The sequence below is a fragment of the Triplophysa dalaica genome, chromosome 2, assembly GCF_015846415.1.
Source record: "Triplophysa dalaica isolate WHDGS20190420 chromosome 2, ASM1584641v1, whole genome shotgun sequence".
In the NCBI taxonomy this organism is placed as follows: Eukaryota; Metazoa; Chordata; class Actinopteri; order Cypriniformes; family Nemacheilidae; genus Triplophysa; species Triplophysa dalaica.
In genome coordinates, this window is record NC_079543.1 from 19,675,530 (window position 1) to 19,695,659 (window position 20,130).

General features: G+C 37.7%; 1 protein-coding gene across 1 annotated transcript; it reads left to right on the forward strand.

Annotated features, from left to right (window-relative positions):
• The first annotated feature begins 1,044 nt into the window (after positions 1 to 1,044).
• Positions 1,045 to 19,367, forward strand: wdr19 (WD repeat domain 19). Its single transcript, XM_056767693.1, has 37 exons — positions 1,045 to 1,113; positions 1,455 to 1,546; positions 1,639 to 1,704; positions 2,423 to 2,548; positions 2,644 to 2,759; positions 2,872 to 2,987; positions 3,110 to 3,190; positions 4,278 to 4,390; positions 4,757 to 4,930; positions 5,367 to 5,437; positions 5,553 to 5,725; positions 5,822 to 5,936; positions 6,033 to 6,139; positions 6,221 to 6,343; positions 7,250 to 7,399; positions 7,511 to 7,658; positions 7,747 to 7,954; positions 8,273 to 8,429; positions 8,609 to 8,719; positions 8,802 to 8,911; positions 9,049 to 9,106; positions 9,209 to 9,355; positions 9,448 to 9,530; positions 9,639 to 9,722; positions 9,879 to 10,025; positions 11,142 to 11,266; positions 12,259 to 12,368; positions 12,740 to 12,808; positions 12,997 to 13,074; positions 13,920 to 14,016; positions 14,880 to 15,004; positions 15,328 to 15,409; positions 15,899 to 16,049; positions 16,650 to 16,773; positions 17,032 to 17,108; positions 17,263 to 17,409; positions 19,168 to 19,367. Exons 1-36 carry the CDS (start codon positions 1,108 to 1,110, stop codon positions 17,375 to 17,377), a joined length of 4,035 nt encoding a protein of 1,344 aa, XP_056623671.1. The 5' UTR covers positions 1,045 to 1,107; the 3' UTR covers positions 17,378 to 17,409; positions 19,168 to 19,367.
• Positions 19,368 to 20,130: the final 763 nt, after the last annotated feature.

Below are 20,130 nucleotides of genomic sequence, written 5' to 3' on the forward strand. Positions count from 1 at the left end.
TGTTGTTGCAGTTAAAACCGTCTTGTAAATGCTATGAACTGAGTCACTTGTACATGACAAAATAATAATTTGGCAAGATCTTCCAATAATACTATGAAATGTAAACAGTAGGCTATATGCATTAGCATTGCCAATTGAAATAAAAATACAGACAGGCCATCAGACCGTGGAGGTCCAAAAAGATTATCAGTCCGATCCGGAGTTAAAATGCGAATTCTGAGTCGATTAATAACCAAGATGCGAAACTTTGAGTTTTTGGTTTTAGAACAACTGATCTGAGTTAGTTCTAACAACTCTGGGTAGGTTTAACCTCCTTAACCTTACCTTAACCTTAGTTAAGCGCGTGCACCGCGACAACGACAAGCCATGATCGACATTAAGATTCACCATGGAAACGGTACCGGCAGAAAGCGCTTGAGAGCGAGGCACACTTTCCGCTCTGCATACAGTGGATTTACCAATGTGCTGAAAAAGACTTAAGTTTAAATGAATTATCAGATACATTTAACAATTAATAAAAAAAATCAGTAAATTAATGAATAAATTAATGAAACTAATGAAAATTAGTTGAAAAGAATACAGAAATAATAATAAAAATTGTATAGTAAAGTCGTGCCCGGAGCAGATTTGGGTAGGAGTTAATGCACGCCTAAATGAATTGTTTACTACCTTTATTTTCTGCCTTTTTTCTGTATTTCTTTATTTCTTTATTCATGTACTTTATTTATACACTTTATTAAGTCAGTTCTTCATTTATTTTATATATAATTCACTGTATAGAAAAGTGGTACAGTTTTAATAAAATAACACAAGGAAATGCCCAATCTCCACTGTGCGCCTGAATTGCTCTCCTGAAATCAAAGTACATCCTTATGAATTAATGCAGCTTCTTCGCATAATGGATCCTCTACAAAAGCACATATGACATTTTTTATTCACTGTCTCTTTGTGAACAAAATTTGTGCCATTGTATATTATGTCTATGAGCGCAACCCCTTTGCTTGAATGGCGATTGGCTGTTGGCAAGATGTTGCCAAGGGAGATCAAGATGCGTCGGAGTGAAGCATTCTGGGAAGTCTAACGCTTTCAGGCTTTCTACAAGCAAAAATGAAGGCAAGTTTTTTTTCAATAAAACTACTGGTCGTTTCATTTCACTTTAAACGAATAACGGAATCTAAAGAATACGCGTAATGTGCATTCGCGAATGATAAACGTCAGCTGGCTTTACAGGAGCATCGCACATAGCGTTAGCACGTTGGCTAGTTAGCTCAATGTGTGGAAATAAAGACATGTAAATATAAGTGAAAAAAGAGAACCGACTAAAGTAAAAGTATATATGTTGATTTGCGGCATAATGTGGTTATTATTGTGCTACGTTTGTCGACACGGTGCAGTGCCTTTTTATTCTTGTATATTATTATTGTGAATGATCAATAAACTGTTGATTTTTTCAGCGTGTTTTCACGCTGTCAGAGAAATCATGGTCGGGCTCATGTTTGCTATACAAATGGCAGAAGACTGTAGGCAATTACCTCGCAGTTGCTGGGTAAGCATGTTGGTTTATTAGCCATATTTAAATCGTATTACCTAACGGCTGTGAACAGTTCTGTATGACCAACCTACATGTCTTATTTACAGCCCAGACAATGTAGTGAAAATCTTCGATCGGCATGGACAGAAGGTGAACGAGTTAAATCTCCCCGGGTAAGACATTTGTAGCAAGTTTGTAATGTTCGGGAAAACTGGTGTGACCTCTTTCCGAGACGTAGCTTGAAACTTAAGAGCATATATCACATTTTGAATCTACATATTACATACCAGCATTCGTTTAGCTATAAATGTTCTCTTTGCGTTTTATTCCCATATTGTGTGTTTTGCGAATGGAGTAGCGTTAACCACCAAGCAAATGCGTACTTGCGTAGGGCCCGCAAGCTTTGGGGCCCCCTAGTGGGTAGAAGCTGTAAAATAATTGGATGCTTGATTTAGAGACACTCAGATATACGCAATTAAGCGCACGTATCAAAGCGGTTCTCAAAAACGAAAAAAACGAAAAATAATAGAAATCTTATACTAATTTTCCGAATATAGATACACTAACCTATGAAAAGAAGAATCTTGCACCTTTTTACACTGTAGCTTAACGCATTCTGTAATATTCTGAATGAAACAAAATAGACTTTTTCATCCCAAAACCAAGAAGGTTTATTCTTATAACAAACTGTAGACAATTTTGTGCTGTGGTTCCACGTAATATAAATCCAGTTTATATTTGTTTGTATATGTGTCTCATTAATTCCATGTACTCAATACTGCTGTGCAATTCAAACAAAAATTTTAGGCAATGTGTAATTGGCCCCCCGCCTTAGGTCTTGACTTTGCTTAGGGCCCCCAAAATGGTAAACACATTCTTATGTGTATGCAGGAGTTGTGTATCTCTTGACTGGGATAAAGATGGTGATATTCTGGCTGTGATTGCTGAAAAGTCCAGTTCCATTTACTTGTGGGATGCCAATGTCAACAAAACCTCACAGCTGGACAGTGGCATGAAGTGAGAGAGTGTCTATGTGTTATTGGGTATAAGGTAACAGTTGAATATAGCTTGTGGTACATACCTTTTGCCTGCTGTATTTGTTTTTTTCACAGAGATCAGATGACGTTTTTGCTGTGGTCCAAAACTGGGCCGCTATTGGCTGTTGGCACATCTAAAGGAAACCTGCTCATCTACAACCAGCAAACTTCAAGAAAGATTCCTATTCTCGGTAAAGCCATGCGACTCATGTAATGTTGTAGAAAACATAATGTGAAGAGTTTTACAAATTACATTGAATGTAAATTTGTTAAGTAAAGCGCATTTTGCATTTTTATGTCTAGGTAAGCACACTAAGAAAATCACATGTGGGTGTTGGAGCTCTCAGAACCTCTTGGCTTTGGGCAGTGAAGACCGCAGCATAACAGTCAGCAACCATGAAGGTGACACTATTCGACAGGTACTTTTGAGATGAAGACAGAGTAAGAGTGATCAAAATATGATCAAACCTTATGTATTATATGTTTCACTGCAAATTCTAAAAACATCAATAACAGTTTAAAACCAATCTATCTTTTTAAGACCTCGGTGAGATCAGATCCTGCAGATGTTCAGTTCTCAGTAATGAAAACGGATGAGAGATCGTCTCCAGGAGAAAGCACTGTATGTTAACCCTCACTTACCTCAGTTTATGATGCTACACATTGCATTCATATAATCATCATGTTACTTCTCACACTCATATGACAGTCATATATCACAATATAAATTTTCTTTGAATATTCAGCATAATTGGTGCATATAACAAAGAACTACTTTGTAATGTCTTGGAATTGTTTTATTTCTGGGATTGATTTGTGTTCAGCATATTGTTGATGTCCAATACTTAAAATCCATACTATATTCTATTCTAATATAATTAAATATAATCAAATCGATCTAAAGAATGAAAAGCATAATTATTTAAAGAAATAGTTCTCCCAAAAAGGAAAATTCTACCATCATTTACTCACCCTCTTGTCTTTTCAAACCTTTATGACTTTCTTTCACACAAAATAAGATATTTTGAAAAAAGTTGGTAACCGAACAGCACTGGCCCCCATTCACTTCTACTGTCTGGACACAAAACCAATGCAAGTGAATGGGGGCCAGTTAATCACATTCTTCAAAATACCTTCTTTTGTGTTCTGCAGTAGAAAGAGAGTCAGAGTGGTTTGAAATGACAAAAGGGTGAGTAAATTATGACAGAATTTTCATTTTGGGGAAAACTATAACTTTTATCACATTTCATTTTGACTTTTTCTGACTTTTAGCCCTAAACCATGGTTAATTTGACCCAGTATATTGCCTATATTGTATAATCCAAAACAAATTATACAGCAACATATATATATACCTTTATAATTTATACTAAAATAGATTACCAATGGATGGAAGTCAATAGATTGCTAACAAACAGTGAAACCAACATCAAAGATTGGATAAGATGCATATGAACCCCTGATATAATAAACAATAATATATACAGACTTGTGACTGTATTCATTAAAACAGAATTCTGGTGGTTATAATGGAATAATAATAATTTGTTTAAAAGTAATAGATATTTTGGAGAATGTTGTTAATTGGCCCCTATTCACTTGCATTGGTTTTGTGTCCATACAGTTGAAGTGTAATGGGGCCAATACTGTTCGGTTACCAATATTCTTCAAAAAATCTTTATACTATCACTTTAACTTTTATTTTGCAGGTGAGTGTGGCTTTGGGGAAAAAGACCTTGTTTCTGTTCAACCTGAATGATCCTGATAACCCAATAGAACTGGCCTTCCAGCAACGTTATGGCAACATAGTGTCCTACCGATGGTACTGTATATGCACACATTCACAGATGTACCTAAAAATGACAGTTTTAAAGTGATGGTTCACCAAAGATAAAAGTTCTGTTTCTGTAACTCACCCTCATATGACTATCTTTCTTCCGCAGAACACAAAATAAGATATTTTGAAGAATGTTGTTAACTGGCACCCATTCACTTGCATTGGTTTTGTGTTCTAAGAATAGAAGTGAATGGGTACCAGCGCTGTTCGGTTACCAACTTTCTTCAAAATATTTTCTTTTGTGATCTGCGGAAGAAATAAAGTCTTACAAGTTTGAATGATGACAGAATTTTCATTTTTGGGTGAACTGTCCCTTTATTGTTTTAAATACTAAACATTTTCTTTCTCTAGGTATGGGGATGGCTACATAATGATTGGATTTTCACATGGTTACTTTGTGGTCATTTCCACACACATTCGTGAGATTGGCCAAGAGCTGTTTCAGGCCCATAATCACAAGGACAGTCTGACCAGCATTGCCATCTCACAGTCGCTAAATAAAGCCGCGTCCTGCGGGGACAATTGGTAAGTTTTGTATCTGTATCAGAAAAAGCAGTGATATGATGTTAGTTCAGGGATGGAGTTGCAATAGGGAGTACTGGGGCTGTTTCTGATGGACTGGTTGACCTGTTGGCCAATTGTCAAACCATTTAAAATGTACAATGTTATGACATGTTGAGACATCCTCAGGCTCGCCCATTTAAGCCAAAGTTGGCAGATCTGTCATAGGCGGTACAGTTAACCTTTAGGGTCCTAACTAAAATAGTTACCACCCACCACTCTAATAGAAAACGAAATGTGTCCTTGTGAGTAACTTTGCGGGTTATCAGCCTGTGTTTCTCTCTTTGATGGTGGAGTCCCACTCCTGCTAAAAGCCCAATAAAAACAGTAAAGTAATAAATATCTACAACAATGCCTATTTATGAAAATGTGAGTTAACACTATTATATTTCTCTGCCAGTATAAAGATTCACGACCTGACTGATCTGAAGGAGATGTACGCTATAGTCAGTCTGGATGAGGAGACCAAAGGTATCAGATTTAACTTTAATTATGTGTAAATCGATGCACTGTGTATCCATAAGAAAGCATTTGTCCTCAATGAAGTGTGCATATTTGATGACACTAGCGTGTGTGTCTCACTCAGGTCTTGATCAGATGTGTTGGACTGATGATGGGCAGCTGTTAGCTGTGTCCTCCCAGCAGGGCACTTTGCACGTTTTCCTCACCAAGCTGCCTATATTGGGAGACAGCAGTGGCACCAGAATTGCCTATCTCACATCGCTGCTGGAGGTTACAGTCGCTAACCAGGTGGAAGGGGTGAGGATTTAAAAGCTTACTTGAATATTAATGTAATGTAAATAATCTGACGAATGAAATTTAAAAATCATAAAAATTATATTCCTCTTTTTTTAGGAGTCTCCTGTTGCCATGGCAGTGGAGGTGGAACCCAGTTTCATCGCGGCGGGACCATATCACGTTGCTGTGGGCATGAATAACAGAGCTTGGTTTTATGCATTAGGAGACAATGGTGAGTGAGGTTGAGACTGTTTAACGTCAAAGGGAACAGAAGTGCCATTACTTATAGAACCAAAGCGCTTTGTTTGCATGTGTCTGTGGGTTTTAGGAGTTGAGCGTGTAAAGGACATGGAGTATTTAGGGACGGTTGCCAGTATGTGTCTGAACTGTGACTATGCCACAGCCCTGTTTGAGGGGAAGGTCCAGTTACATGTGGTAAGAGGGTGATTTAAACGTAAAGTTTTCACCATTTTTTTATTCATTTAACTTTTCTAATAGTATGTTTATATATGAAAGATCGATGGAGATGAGCAGGTTGTTCAGGAGGACAGACAGACGAAACTTTTTCCAGAACCCGATCAGAAATACCGCATCCTGAGTCATGCGCTCACTACCGAGTTTCTCTATTATGGAACTGATGTGAGTCATTCAAATGTTCTTTTTACCATGTTTTCATTTTATAAAATGATGCTGATGCATGTTTCCGTTTGTGCTAAACTTTACAATGTTTCATTGTGTCGCAAACATCTGTTTACCTAATTATTGTGTATGAAAACTATGCGGAGAGTTCACTTTTTTGGGGGGTTAAAGGGATAGTTTGTCCAAAACAAATTGTATTGTCATGATTTATTTACACTTGTGTTGAAAACATTATATAATTCTGTCTTTAGTGAACACAAAAGAAGATTTTTTTTGAGAAATGTTTCATTGGTCATGTCTCCATACAATGGACGTCATTGTTGTTTGGTTACCAACATTCTTCAGAATATCTTCTTTTGTGCTCTGAAGAAGAAAGAAAGTCATACATGTTTAAAAAACATGAGGATGAGTGAAACATTTTCGGGTAAACTATCACTTTAAGAATTTATCCTTAGTTAAAAATTTGAAGTTCAGTTTGTATTTGTAATATATGTTTGAGGATGTTTATTTCATTTTAAATGCATTTTCATCTTTATAATTCTCTTTGTAACCTTCAAAGGAGTTCTAATCAAAGACTTACTCAGTTCAGTCAGTTCTAAATGATGCACAACTCTGGTTCTGTTATGTAAGAATCAATTGGCTGCATAGAACTTTGTCAGTGAATTTGCATATAGCTGTTGTGTTCTAATGAAAATATATGTCCTTAACATTTTTATCCTGTATTAAGTGTGCAAACAATATATTATGACAACTGTTTTATACAATAGTCATGGCTAAGGGTTTCAGGGCCTGTAATTATATTTGCAATATAGCACATTCTTATACACCTATAAATATCATTCTATGTCTCTGTCATGTTCTGAAAGCTCATCTTTCTCTTACTCTCTCGTTCTCTCTCTCCTTTAGACTGGTTTGATTCAGTGTTTCTATTTAGAGGACTGGCAGACTGTGAATGAGTATCGGCACACAGTGGGTGTTCGCAAAGTCTTTCCTGACCCCAACGGAACACATCTCGTGTTTATTGATGAAAAGAGTGACGGCTTCTTATATTGCCCGGTATACACAAACAAACTCCAAATTATGACAATATACTTAAAGTTTGATAATAGCCTTTGTAAGGTCCTCATGTTAGCAGTGTAAACTAAGCAAAGTCTGTTCTTCCTGTAGGTAAATGATTCGCTCTTTGAGATCCCTGACTTCTCACCTGCTATTAAAGGGGTGTTGTGGGAAAACTGGATGAACAGTAAGAGTGTGTTTGTTGCTTATGAGGAGGACAAAGTCTACACGTATGCCTTCCACAAAGACACCATACAGGGTAGAACTAAATTGGCAAGATGTTTTGAAATCAATAGGAATAGGAATCTTGTCTAATAAATAAAAACATATTTTGTTTCTTTCATAAGGCTCCAAAGTGATTCTTGTTGGTGCCACCAAGTTGCCATTTTCCCATAAGCCACTGCTGTTGTACAATGGGGAGCTGACATGTCAAACCCAGAGTGGAAAAATAAATGGTGTAGTTTTGAACACGCATGCCTTCCTTAACAACCCTCTCAGTGATACCAGCAAAGAAAAACTTCAGTCTTTACTGCAACAGTCCATCATGCTTAAAAGGTATTTTCATAATGACATTTCATCTCAGGTTCGTTTTATTTCCTAAATGTACATCTAGCCCTATAACCTTAGCGTAGACCACCATAATTTTCCAAGCTGGTATAGTGGTGATCTAGCTGGTGGATTATCATTACCACACAATTGCCATCAATAGCAAAACATACAGATCAATCTGCGTGGTTGTCCAGACTCTTGGAAAAGCTAGTTCAGAAAGCCGGTGGGCAACCCAGAAAACCAAAGTCTATACAAACCTAAATGCACTATTAAAAACACTGTGGATCTTCAGATCTGTGTCAGATGTTCTGTTTGTATTTTTAGGTTCTCTGATGCCTGGGATATATGTAAAACTCTGAACGCCGAAGCATGGGGTGAACTGGGAAGGGCATGTCTGCACCACATGGATATAGAACTGGCCATCAGGGTCTACCGCATGATGGGAAACGTTGGCATGGTCATGTCCCTTGATGATGTAAAGGTGTGAAATACTATTACAGTATGCTTACAGAATGGATCCCCAATAGTTGGGCGAGTCATGTCACTGCATTGCTTTTGTTGTGTTTTTGATAGGAGGCTTAAATACTATTAAGAGCATTATTGGCCTACTAGAGACGATTTTGGACTCTCACATACTTTATTGCTTTCTTTTGTTTGTAGGGAATAGAGGACCAGAATTTGTTGGCTGGTCATTTGGCTATGTTCTGCAATGACTACAACAGAGCGCAAGACTTATATCTCACATCGTCTTATCCAATGGCAGCCTTGGAGGTAGAATAGCCACAATTGTTAACATGTTTTAGACTTCACACGTCAAAGCTGTGACAGCTCTAAAAGTTGTGTATGTGTGTAGATGAGAAGAGACCTGCAGCATTGGGACAGTGCATTACAGCTGGCCAAAAGACTGAACCCTGAGGAGATCCCATCCATTTCTAGAGAATATGCCATACAGCTAGAGTTTGTGTGAGTTTGTTCTGCAACACATCACATGCATACTCATGCACATTTTCTTACAGTATTTGACTAAATGTGACATGGACCGGATTCTTGAATAAGCAGGTGTTGATGGTAATGTAATATGCTGTTGTGTCGCCCTCTAGTGGAGATTATGTGAACGCACTGGCTCACTATGAGAAAGGCATAACAGAAAACAACAAGGTGAGCTTTTCTTTCGTTTTCATGATGATTGACTTGAAAAGAGAATAGTTATATTCGGCTATATATTGTGTTTCTTTTTAAAGTGTGTATATGTGTGTTTAGTTTCAGGATCACGATGAAAGCTGTTTGGCAGGAGTGGCTCGCATGTCCATTCGTATGGGTGACATTCGCAGAGGTGCCAACCAGGCCATCAAACACCCCAGCAGATCCCTGAAGAAAGACTGTGGAGCCATTCTGGAGAGCATGAAGGTGTGTTTTGTGTCTCTTTTTTCTTGCATCCAAATCTCTCTTCCATTTTTTAGAATGCAGTACACTTATTGGCTGTTTATTTATCTATGCAGCAATATTCAGAAGCTGCTCAGCTGTACGAGAAAGGCCAGTACTATGACAAAGCTGCCTCTGTCTACATACGCTGCAAAAACTGGTAATATTTCACATCTTAACAGTGAAAAAATCATGCAACACTGATTTGAACTTGAGGAATGTGCTATAGGAACATGTTACTTGTAACTGAACATTGACCTAATCTCAGGGCAAAGGTGGGCGAGCTCCTGCCTCACGTGACCTCCCCGAAAATTCACCTACAGTACGCTAAGGCAAAGGAGGCTGATGGAAAGTATGTATCATATAAAATGCAAATATTTCAAGATAATCTCCTGTTGGAGTAGGGTGTTAGCAATGTCAGAGGTTACATTCACAGGGAATGTAAGAATTAATGATATAATGCTGTCAGTCAAGCCTTTGGTACACTGCAAACTTTTTATATCCTTAGATACAAAGAGGCAGTTATGGCATATGAAAGTGCAAGAGACTGGGACAATGTCATTCGGATCTTACTTGAGCATCTTAACAACCCAGAGGAAGCTGTACGCATTGTAAGGGAATCTCAGTCTATTGAGGGAGCCAAGATGGTGGCCAGGTGAGTGAGAGAGAAACTCCAAATCAGTTTTTTTATCAAAGGTGTCACTGTGGAAGTGAGGTAGGGAATTGTCAATTGTGAACTATTAAACATTGATTAAAGACTGGGAGGGTGATAATCTACAGAAACATTTGTTGTCATGTTGGTTGGAAATCTCTACACATCCTGAAATCAATAAAGAAATATATTGATCAAATAATATTTTATAATTAGCTTTCCTGTAGCTCAGTGGTAAGAGCATTGCGTTAACAATGCAAGGTTGTTGGTTCGATCCCTGTGGATTGCAAATACCTTTGTAAAATGTATAGGATAAAGCAATGTAAGTCAAGCGACTGCCAAATGCTTAAATGTAAATGTAATTGTAAATAAATATATATCGTCTGTGGAAGGCATACGACCAAAAAACGCTCCCCCAATCAAAACGTTCTGGCCGAATGCTGCGACTGGTCATGTGTACATTTTCAGCCAACGTATTTTGTATACAACTCCGCACCCTGTTCAGGCAGACGTGGACGGCGAATCGCATAGAGGTTGGGATTACAATTTCAGTACTAGCAGGCTAAAGTTAGCATCTTTCCAAATCAACCACCCTAACATTATGAGAACCCACCTGTAGGCCCTGCCCCCAGACCCTGCCCTGTAGAGGGTGTGCAAAATGACTGCTTACAATATCACCTGACTCCTTTGTAAGTCGTAGGGAAACGTGAGGATCACCGTCGAGTCCAGCTGCTTGTATTTCATCAAAGTGGTACTTGTTTAGTCCCGGTTTCGCCTATTCTCCAGCCATTTTGCTGGGTGTTTTGCCACCCTGGGGAGCTGGTTGCAGGTTGTGCCCCGACATGTTCACGTGGGAAAGTGACGTCAATGCATAATTTCTATACACTGACCAAACCATTTTTATGCACTTCACTTGAAATATCCAACTCATTAAGGACACCATGCCCCATTTCAGTTTTGGGATAATATTCCTTGTACAATTATTTGATGTTCTATTTCATGCTTGCCTAATGCCACACACACTCCGCAGATAACAGTTGTCTATAAAGAGCAGTGATTTTTATGGATTTGCTCTTCTGGACATTCTGTCTTTTGACCCCCTGTGTTGTGTGATTACAGATTCTTCCTGCGTTTAAGTGATTATGGCTCAGCGATCCAGTTTCTGGTTTTGTCACACTGCAATGATGAAGCGTTTCAGCTCGCTCAGCAGCACAGTCAGATGGAGATCTACGCTGACATTATTGGTAAGATCTCCTCAAGCTTGGGTCATTGCTGCTACATTTTCCTTTCAAGTTATATATTGGTCTTTTGGATAAAATAATCAGAATCAAAAATCTGAATCACAAAGAGCTTTATTGCCAAGTGTGCTTTACAGACAAGGAATTCGTCTTAGTGACAGAAATACATCCACAAATAGTTTTTGATTATAACAATTTTACAATTAACCCTTGTATTGCGACAATGAGGTGGCTCCGGGCCTTTACTTCCGTGTTATTGTTAGTTTATTTTGATTAAAAGTTTGTTTCACGTTCGCCGGTTCCCGCCTCCTTCCTTTCCTACTTTGTGCATGCTACATTGGTGCTGAAAACCGTGAGTAAAAGGCCGGTAGCCACCTAACGGTCGACTTCCGGCTCCAAGACATAAACACAAACTTAACACATTTCCGGTCCTCTCTCTTCAGCAGTCTTCTCGCTCCTCCTCTTATGCTCCCGATCTCCTCCGTGAGATATGCGGGACAGCAGATTCCCTCCATCACTCACGCCACCGGCCCCGCCTCTTTTCCTCACGGCTCTCGTCCCGCCTTCCTCGTTACAATCATTAACAAAACTTATAAAAACGATGAAGTAACAACAGTTTTTGTGGGAAAACAACAGCTCACATTGGTATCAGATCAGCAGTAATCAGCAATGGATTTTATGAAAATATATTATCTTATCCCAAAAATTTCAATAAATGTTCAAGAAATATTAAGTGGATATAAATGTAAGTTAGAAAGTATAAGTTCATTTCTTTCTTACTGTTGCTCAAGTGGTATAGCATTACATGAGCAGAGCAAACCTCATGGGTTCCCAGGAAACCCTCAAACACAGAACTGATAAATGTATATCTTGAGCTCTTTACGTATTATACGTCTCAATGAGTAAAAGAATCTGCCAAACGTGAACATGTATTTAGAAGTTCTCTCAATCCCTCACAATGAAATTGTTAAGTTAAGGTCTTTCTTTTCATCCTGCAGGTTCAGAGGCAACAATGGAAGACTATCAGAGCATAGCGCTGTATTTTGAGGGAGAGAAGAACCATCTTCAGGCTGGGAAGTTCTTTCAGAAGTGTGGGCAATACAGCAGGGTACGACACATGTGTGTGCTCTGTGTTCTCTGTGTTGATTTTCTTTACCCAAGTGTGTTGTTATCATTTTGTCACACGTACCTGGTTGCCCCTCTCTATATTTACTCATTATCTCCTCAAGGACTCTTTACACAAGTGACTGTGCCCATTACTTGTCATTAAAGCTAATAAATTGATGCGCTCTCTCTCTCTCTCTCTCTCTCTCTCTCTCTCTCACACACACACACACACCCACGCTGTCACACGATCTGTCCACATAAAGATTTTTTTACAAAAGTGACTGTGCTTAATAATTGTCATCAAAGCTTATTAATTGATGCTCTCTCTCTCTCTCTCTCTCTCTCGCTCTCTCACTGTCTGTCCACATACAGGCCCTGAAGCACTTTTTAAAATGCCCTAGCTCTGATGACAGTTTGGCCATAGAGATGGCCATTGAGACAGTAAGTACGGCTAGGGAGCAACTAATTCAATCTGAGCTGACATCATTCTTTTTAAATGAAACGGATGCATGCAGCCTTGATTTTTATATCAATTCATTAATATGAGATGACGTGTGGTGACTTTTCTATTGAAACAATGATTGCTGGAATGAGTTTTATGATAATAATAATGATTGTCTATTTAACAGGTAGGCCAGGCAAAGGACGAAGCGCTGACCAATCAGCTTATTGATTACCTAATGGGTGAAAGTGATGGGATGCCAAAGGTATAATTTATTGAAACTACTTGATTTTTTTGGGGTGATGACACATTTTATTATACATTATTACACATCATTAATGTCTACCCAATGGCCAAGTCACACTAAAGTATTAAAGACTTAAAACAAAATATTTTTATTGCATTACATTCGGTAACATTAGGAGTATATTAAAAGGGATGTCATCCAAACATTGAGCTGTTCCCGGCTATTAAGGAACATGTACAGAAGTTGATGTTATGAAACAAGGCGTGCCGTCATCTGCAGTTTAGTGATGTGACCTCTTTAAGGCTGTTATATTAAATTACATTAGGAATATCTACCGCCTTCAGGCAACCTTGCACTTTATCAGTTAACATCATGTCTTTTGTAAAGGATTGTCCCTTATTGAAAGTTTAGCCATCAAATCATTGAAAATATTTCTATTATTTGTTCCCAATCGCTGTACGCTCATCATCTCTTTCTCATCCTCTCTTCATCTCTCTCACTTGCGGTTCACCGCATGTGTGTAGTCTTTCTCTGTGAGTAGCTCATTGCATCTGTTTGTACTTTACTACCCCATGTGGTGACCCGGCAGAAGCAACCTGTGCTTTGTGTGTGTAATGTATTAACATGTTAATAGAGGACGGTGCTTAAAAAAGAACATGCACTAAATGCATTGATTATATACAGTATGTGATTATTTGCTATAATATATCCCATGTCATTTATGTTTATCGATTGAGCCCTAGTTGATCTGTTTTTTCTGGCTGATATAGTATATTCTGATTGTGTGTTTTGTGTTAGTTACTTGAATTATGTTTGGAAAGGTTTTGATTCAAAGAAAAAATAAAAAAAATCTTCTCTTTCAGGATGCAAAATACCTGTTCCGGTTGTACATGGCTCTCAAACAATACAGAGAAGCAGCGAGAACTGCTATTATAATTGCCAGAGAGGAGCAATCTGCAGGTCTCAGCTTTACATTTCAGTCCTGATTGTTTTGTTCTCCCATTACTTTAGATTTATAGGACAAATTCTTTTAATAGTTTTCACAAAACCATGCGCCATATTCAATAATCACATGCAGTGGAGTAAGATAATATCTATCAAATTTCATAGGAACATTGTCTTTCTTTTCTACTCTTTACTTTGGTTATTCTAGGCTAGGCTATTCTCCATCAGTTGATTAACTACAATCAAATATCCAGATGCACAAATTTTCACATTTTAAGCTCATTTTAAAGGTCCGATGTGTAATTTTTTGGAGGACCTCTTGACAGAATTGCAATTATAATATAGATAACTATGTCTTCATAGGTGTTTAAAGACTTTACATAATGAAGAGTTATGTTTTTATTACCTTAGAATGAGCTATTTCTATCTACATACACCGCGGGTCCCTGTTTCTACAGTAGCCCTAAACGGACAAACTGATCTAGTGCGTTTCGTAAATACTTCTCCTTCTGCAAAAAGCGAAAACATGTCAACATCTTATCCCTCGGAGTGCTGTAGTTCTTCAAAAGGGAGGGGTGGGGTGAGCCGTTGGTTGCAATTCGCAACCTCACCACTAGAGGCTGCGATATTTCATACACGACCTTTCAGCTAATTCAGGTATCACAGCAATGACATGCAGTCCCAATAAAGCAGGTCTGTTTACAGTAGTCTTCTTGAATAAAGCCTACAAGCTCTGCCTTGCACATTTGTTCAACTTGTTTGCACTGCTATCAAATGAACTTAATTCCTATAGTGCATCTTAAACACTGTGGGCAGTATGCAGTTTTTTTCAAGAAATCCTCCCATAAGTACACTGATGTGTTTCTTTCTTGTTGAAGGAAACTACAGGAACGCCCATGATGTTTTGTTCAGCATGTACTCTGAGCTTCAAACACAGCAGATTAAAATCCCAGCAGAGATGGCCACCAACCTCATGATCCTGCACAGCTACATATTGGTGAAGGTAAAAAGTTCATCAACAAACGCATACATGTCAGTAAATGACATTCAGATCATGCAGAATTTTGCAAGATGGCGGTAGATTTACCATTTTTAAACCTTTCCTGTCTATAGGATGTCTGTTTGGGAAAAGCTTTCCTTGATTTATCTAAAAGGGAAAACGCATTTAAGTGTGACTTGAAGTGTCCTAATGTGCCCTGATACTTCATATCTTGGTGTCATATATTTTTTTAATAAGCAGACCTATATAAACAAACCACTGGATTCTCTCAATGTCAATCTGGTGAGTTTCTGTAATGTTTAACATGTTTTTCCTTTGCTTTTCAGATTCATGTTAAAAGAGGAGATCATTTAAAGGGGGCACGGATGCTTATCCGTGTATCCAACAACATCAGCAAATTCCCATCCCGTGAGGCTCTATTTTATATACACACACAAACCCTCCTGTACCCATTGCTATTATTAAACGGCTACAGTATGCACAGTGTGTGGCTGTTGTCATATTAAACTGCACATAGAACTCAGTCTAAACTCAATATTTTATCGAAATCTGGTTGATATAGATTTATAGCTTAAATCAACAGCGAGACAGGTTATTTTTGCCCATGCATTCCCTCCGCTTTGGTTTACACAGAACAATCTCTGATTTGTCGTTTTACAGCTTTTAGAGTCTTGAACACTTTATTTTACAGTCCTGTTGAACTGTGTACTTTGTATAATTACTAGGTGCCAGACCTTAACCTAACCTAACCTTACCATAACCCATATTAAGTACATGTAGTTAACAACATTTTGCATGCACTGTAAAATAAATCCAGCCGTTAATTTCTTGAGAGAGGGACTGTGGATGCCCCCTTAATGTAGCATATCTCTTTATATGTATTTGTATGGCCTACAGACATCGTTCCCATTCTCACATCCGCTGTTATTGAATGTCATCGTGCTGGACTGAGAAACTCCGCCTTTAGTTTTGCCTCTATGCTGATGAGACCAGAATATCGTAACAAAATTGATGTTAAATACAAAAAGAAGATTGAAGCAATGGTCCGGTAAGCACTTTTACTTTTCAATTGTTATTGTCCATTTTCAAACCTGTCTATTTTAATCATTTTCTTTTCATTTATTATACATTATAGCTATACATTTGTTTATTTGTGCTTTGAACTGTATACGTAGGATATATTTCTGTTTTGATATCTTGAATGTGAATATTATTTTGGTAACACTTTACAATAAGGTGCTATTTGTAACCATTAGTTAATGCATTAGCTAAACACTGAACAATACATCCACAGCTTTTATTATTAATGTAAGTTCATGTTAATTTCAGCACTTACTAAAACATTTTAAAAAATCAAATGTTGTGTCTGTTAACATTAGTTAATGCCCCATGAATTAACTTATTCATTAAGATGAATATACCCTAAAAAACGAAATTGTTCATTTTTAGCTAATGTTAGCTAATGCATTTACTACTGTTAACAAATAGCACCTTATTGTAAAGTGTTACCCAACCATGAATATGAAACTTTAAACTGTCCTATTTTTTTATAAGAAATATTTTGATCTCAGAGATCCTGGTTTATAAAGCAATTTCTCCAGTGACCCCCATCAGTGACCCCCAAAGCACTTTTTATTTCTTCCATCAGTCGTCCAGACACCTCTGAAGTGGAGGAAGAAAGTTCACACTGTCCCTACTGTGGCTTTAGCCTGCCGGACTGTGAGCTGCTCTGTCCCGGCTGTAAAAACAATCTACCCTACTGTATCGCAACAGTGAGTACAAACATACTTTAATCCTCTGCATCGCTTCACCATGTGAGCACTAACTGTTCTAGCAGATTTGGTTTCTCGGTGTGAACATCACAGAGAAGAGCTCTTCATGAGCTATGAACTACATGTGCAATAACTCATTCATGACTGTCTATTATGAGAGTAATGACAGTAAACTTGATTTGACCTCTTACTGTGTACACACAGATGTGCACAATTAATCGGTAGGTCTGATTGATGTGTGTGTATCGTCCTTCTCAGGGTCGTCACTTGGACAAGGAGGACTGGTGTGTCTGCCCACACTGTGAATTTCCTGCTCTCTACTCACAGTTCACCCAGTAAGTCTCATCTATCCATCACTAGCTTATGGGCAGTTCACCATTGCTATAGATCCATGATTACTTTACTAGCAATCCATCCGTCCATTCACCGAAGCATTTCTTCTCTCATCCTTACACCCATTGAGGATCTGCTTCTTAATGTGTTTTTTAGGCTTTTGGAGACCGAGTCAGCATGCCCCATGTGCTCTGAGTGTTTAAATGTCAGTGATCTGAAGAAGGTATCAGACTGCTCCAGATATCTACAACTGGACCATCTGGAGCGGTGAGATACAGAGAGCAACAATGGAGAAAGGAAATGGTAATGACAGTAAAAGATACTAAATGAATTATTAAAATAGAAAAAGTGTTAAATCGTTATTGGTCAGTCTTGTTCCAGTATCATTGTTAATACACAATGTAGTTTGATTTTATTTCTGATATTGTTCACATGTTAAGGACTATACTTTCGCCCCTAAAAGGATAGTTACCTATATAAAATTTCTGCTCTACCTATCATATAATATATACTGTAGAATATATTACATTTAAGCATTAATGCAAAATATATTTAGCGATCATACCGAGGCTAAATAAATTATAACAGAATCATCAATTGTGGGTAAACTATGTCTTTAAAGGGATACTTCACCCAAAATTGAAAATTCTGTCATTATTTACTCACCTTCACGTTGTTCCAAATCTATATACATTTCTTTGTTCTGATGAACACATAGAAAGATATTTGGAAGAATGCTTGTAACCAGACAGATTTTGGAAAAAATACAATTGTAGTCAAAATCAGAGCATGTGAGCAAGCGTAGTGGGGAGAAGAGGAGCGTGAATGTTTCTCACGGAGCGGAGTTCGCCTTTCTAAAAATTCTGCTCGCCCAGCCCAGTAATTTGCTTTTTGCCGCTGGATAACTGTCCCATGTACACCACATGAGTACAGGCTCATTTCAGTTAAAAAACATTATAACATTTATATTTATTTCTCTTAAGAAGACATTGTGTCACTTACCCAACGTAACAGTTACTTTTCTGTAATAAAACCTGAATAAACCGCGATGTCATGTGCGGCCGAGGCCTGCAAATGTGATCTCCAGAGGACGCAGCCTTCGAAGACGCAGCTACTTTGTCCAAGTTTCCAAAAAGTACATTCTAAAATGCTGTAACGATTGAGGTTTGACTTTTTAAGACCTCATTTCCCTTTGTTTTGGTCAATTTTTCTTTTGAACCTGTTTCTTTTATAAACTGCAGTAATAGTAAAGGTGTTCATATAGTGCATTTGATCTTTTATGCGTTTATTTTGAATGTTGTACTGTGGCGGCTATATGTTCACGGAAATAAAGTAACGGAAATCAAAGATACTTTATCAGTTATTAGACAGTAATTTTAGGCATTCTTTAAATAAAAAATGACAAAAAAATATAGGCTGTAATGTCACAGAATGTCGAACGAAACATAACCGGTCTATATCAGCCTACTACTTAAACTGAGACATTTATTCAAGAAGTTTATTATAAACTGAAAACAATTAGGCTTACTAGACACATTTTATGTCGGAGGGGGATCTGAGCGTGATTTGGTTTACCGGAGAGCGTAATGTGAGCCTAGCGTTTGCTTGGTCAGTGAGCGACAGAGCGAAGCTCATGGTCATAGAGCGAAATATTGAGCGGAGCGGTGTCGCTCACATGTTCTGGTCATAAGCGCCCCAGAACGTTTTGCATTCTACATTCTTTAAAATATCTTCTTTTGTGTTCCACAGAACAAAAAAAGATCATGTATTTTTGCCTAATATGCTAGTCAATGAGGGCCAAGATCTGTTTGGTTATAAGCATTCTTCAAACTATCTTTCTCTGTGTTCATCAGAACACAGAAATGTATATTTGTTTGAAACAATGAGGATGAGTAAATGGTAACAGGATTTTCATTTTTGGATGAAGTATCCCTTTAATTAACTAGATCAGAAAAACATATTTTCAATAAAACCTTATTTAATTTGTAACTATTGTGCCTTACAGCACCTATGGATCTCCTCAATACTAAAGCTGAAAGGGAACATATGTTTCTTTTTCAGATGTGATTAAATCTTAAGACGTTTGAAGGCGTCTGATTTCAGAACTTTGAGAAGTGCGTCAACAATTCAAGCCAGAGCTGATATTCTTTAAATAAAAATGTAAATATATTTTTTATACATCTATATTGTCTAAGTTTGTTATCAGTTGTATACAAGTATGGTCTATTTACTATATCTACAAAATAAAAGGTAAAAAGGTACATGTCTTTTTCGAGTTGTTTTTTGGGTTCTAAGTGTTCTGTATATCTAGTAACAACAGTTCTTAAACAGAGTTGTCTTGTCTTAAGGGTAGACTGTGTAATAGTGCAGAAATGTCATTTTTACACGTGAGAGGTCTCCGTAATGTATTTAAGATTGATCTTACCACCAAAGTGTTGACATTTATTTTGAGCTACTAACTCCGCTCAGTACAGCGGCTTGCTGACATAACATTTTTAATAACAAGTTTTAATGTAGTAAAGTTTTTATTGTTTTGAAGAGATATTGTTAGGTCTTGTTTAGAAAGCAGGAACCAAGGAACACATCTTAAACATGTGTTCCTGCAATGTACTTTTTACTGAAAGTTAAGCATTTGTATTACTCTACGGTAGGGGTTTGGGGGTTTCTGTGTTCTCCTAATAATCATTTTAAATACATATTCAAGTTTGGCATATGGTATCTTTCTATAGACATTGCAGCCACTCTATATAAGTTAGTTTTAGGGATTGTTGAAGATACATTTTTACAGTGAACCCTGGACAGATGGTGTGTTTATGTGTGTGTGGTAGCATATAGAAGGCATGGAAGCGTGTCCCGTATTTGGCATTGCATCTGTCTTGATTTGTGCCATCAGAACAGACGACATGTTGTGTAATGATCGTTTTATAAGGATGATAGTCACTGTAATTGTATTCTTTAAATCTACTTGTGTGTGTGGATGAAAGAGAACGTGTCTGTCTGTGTGTGTGTGTTTGTAAGAGAGAA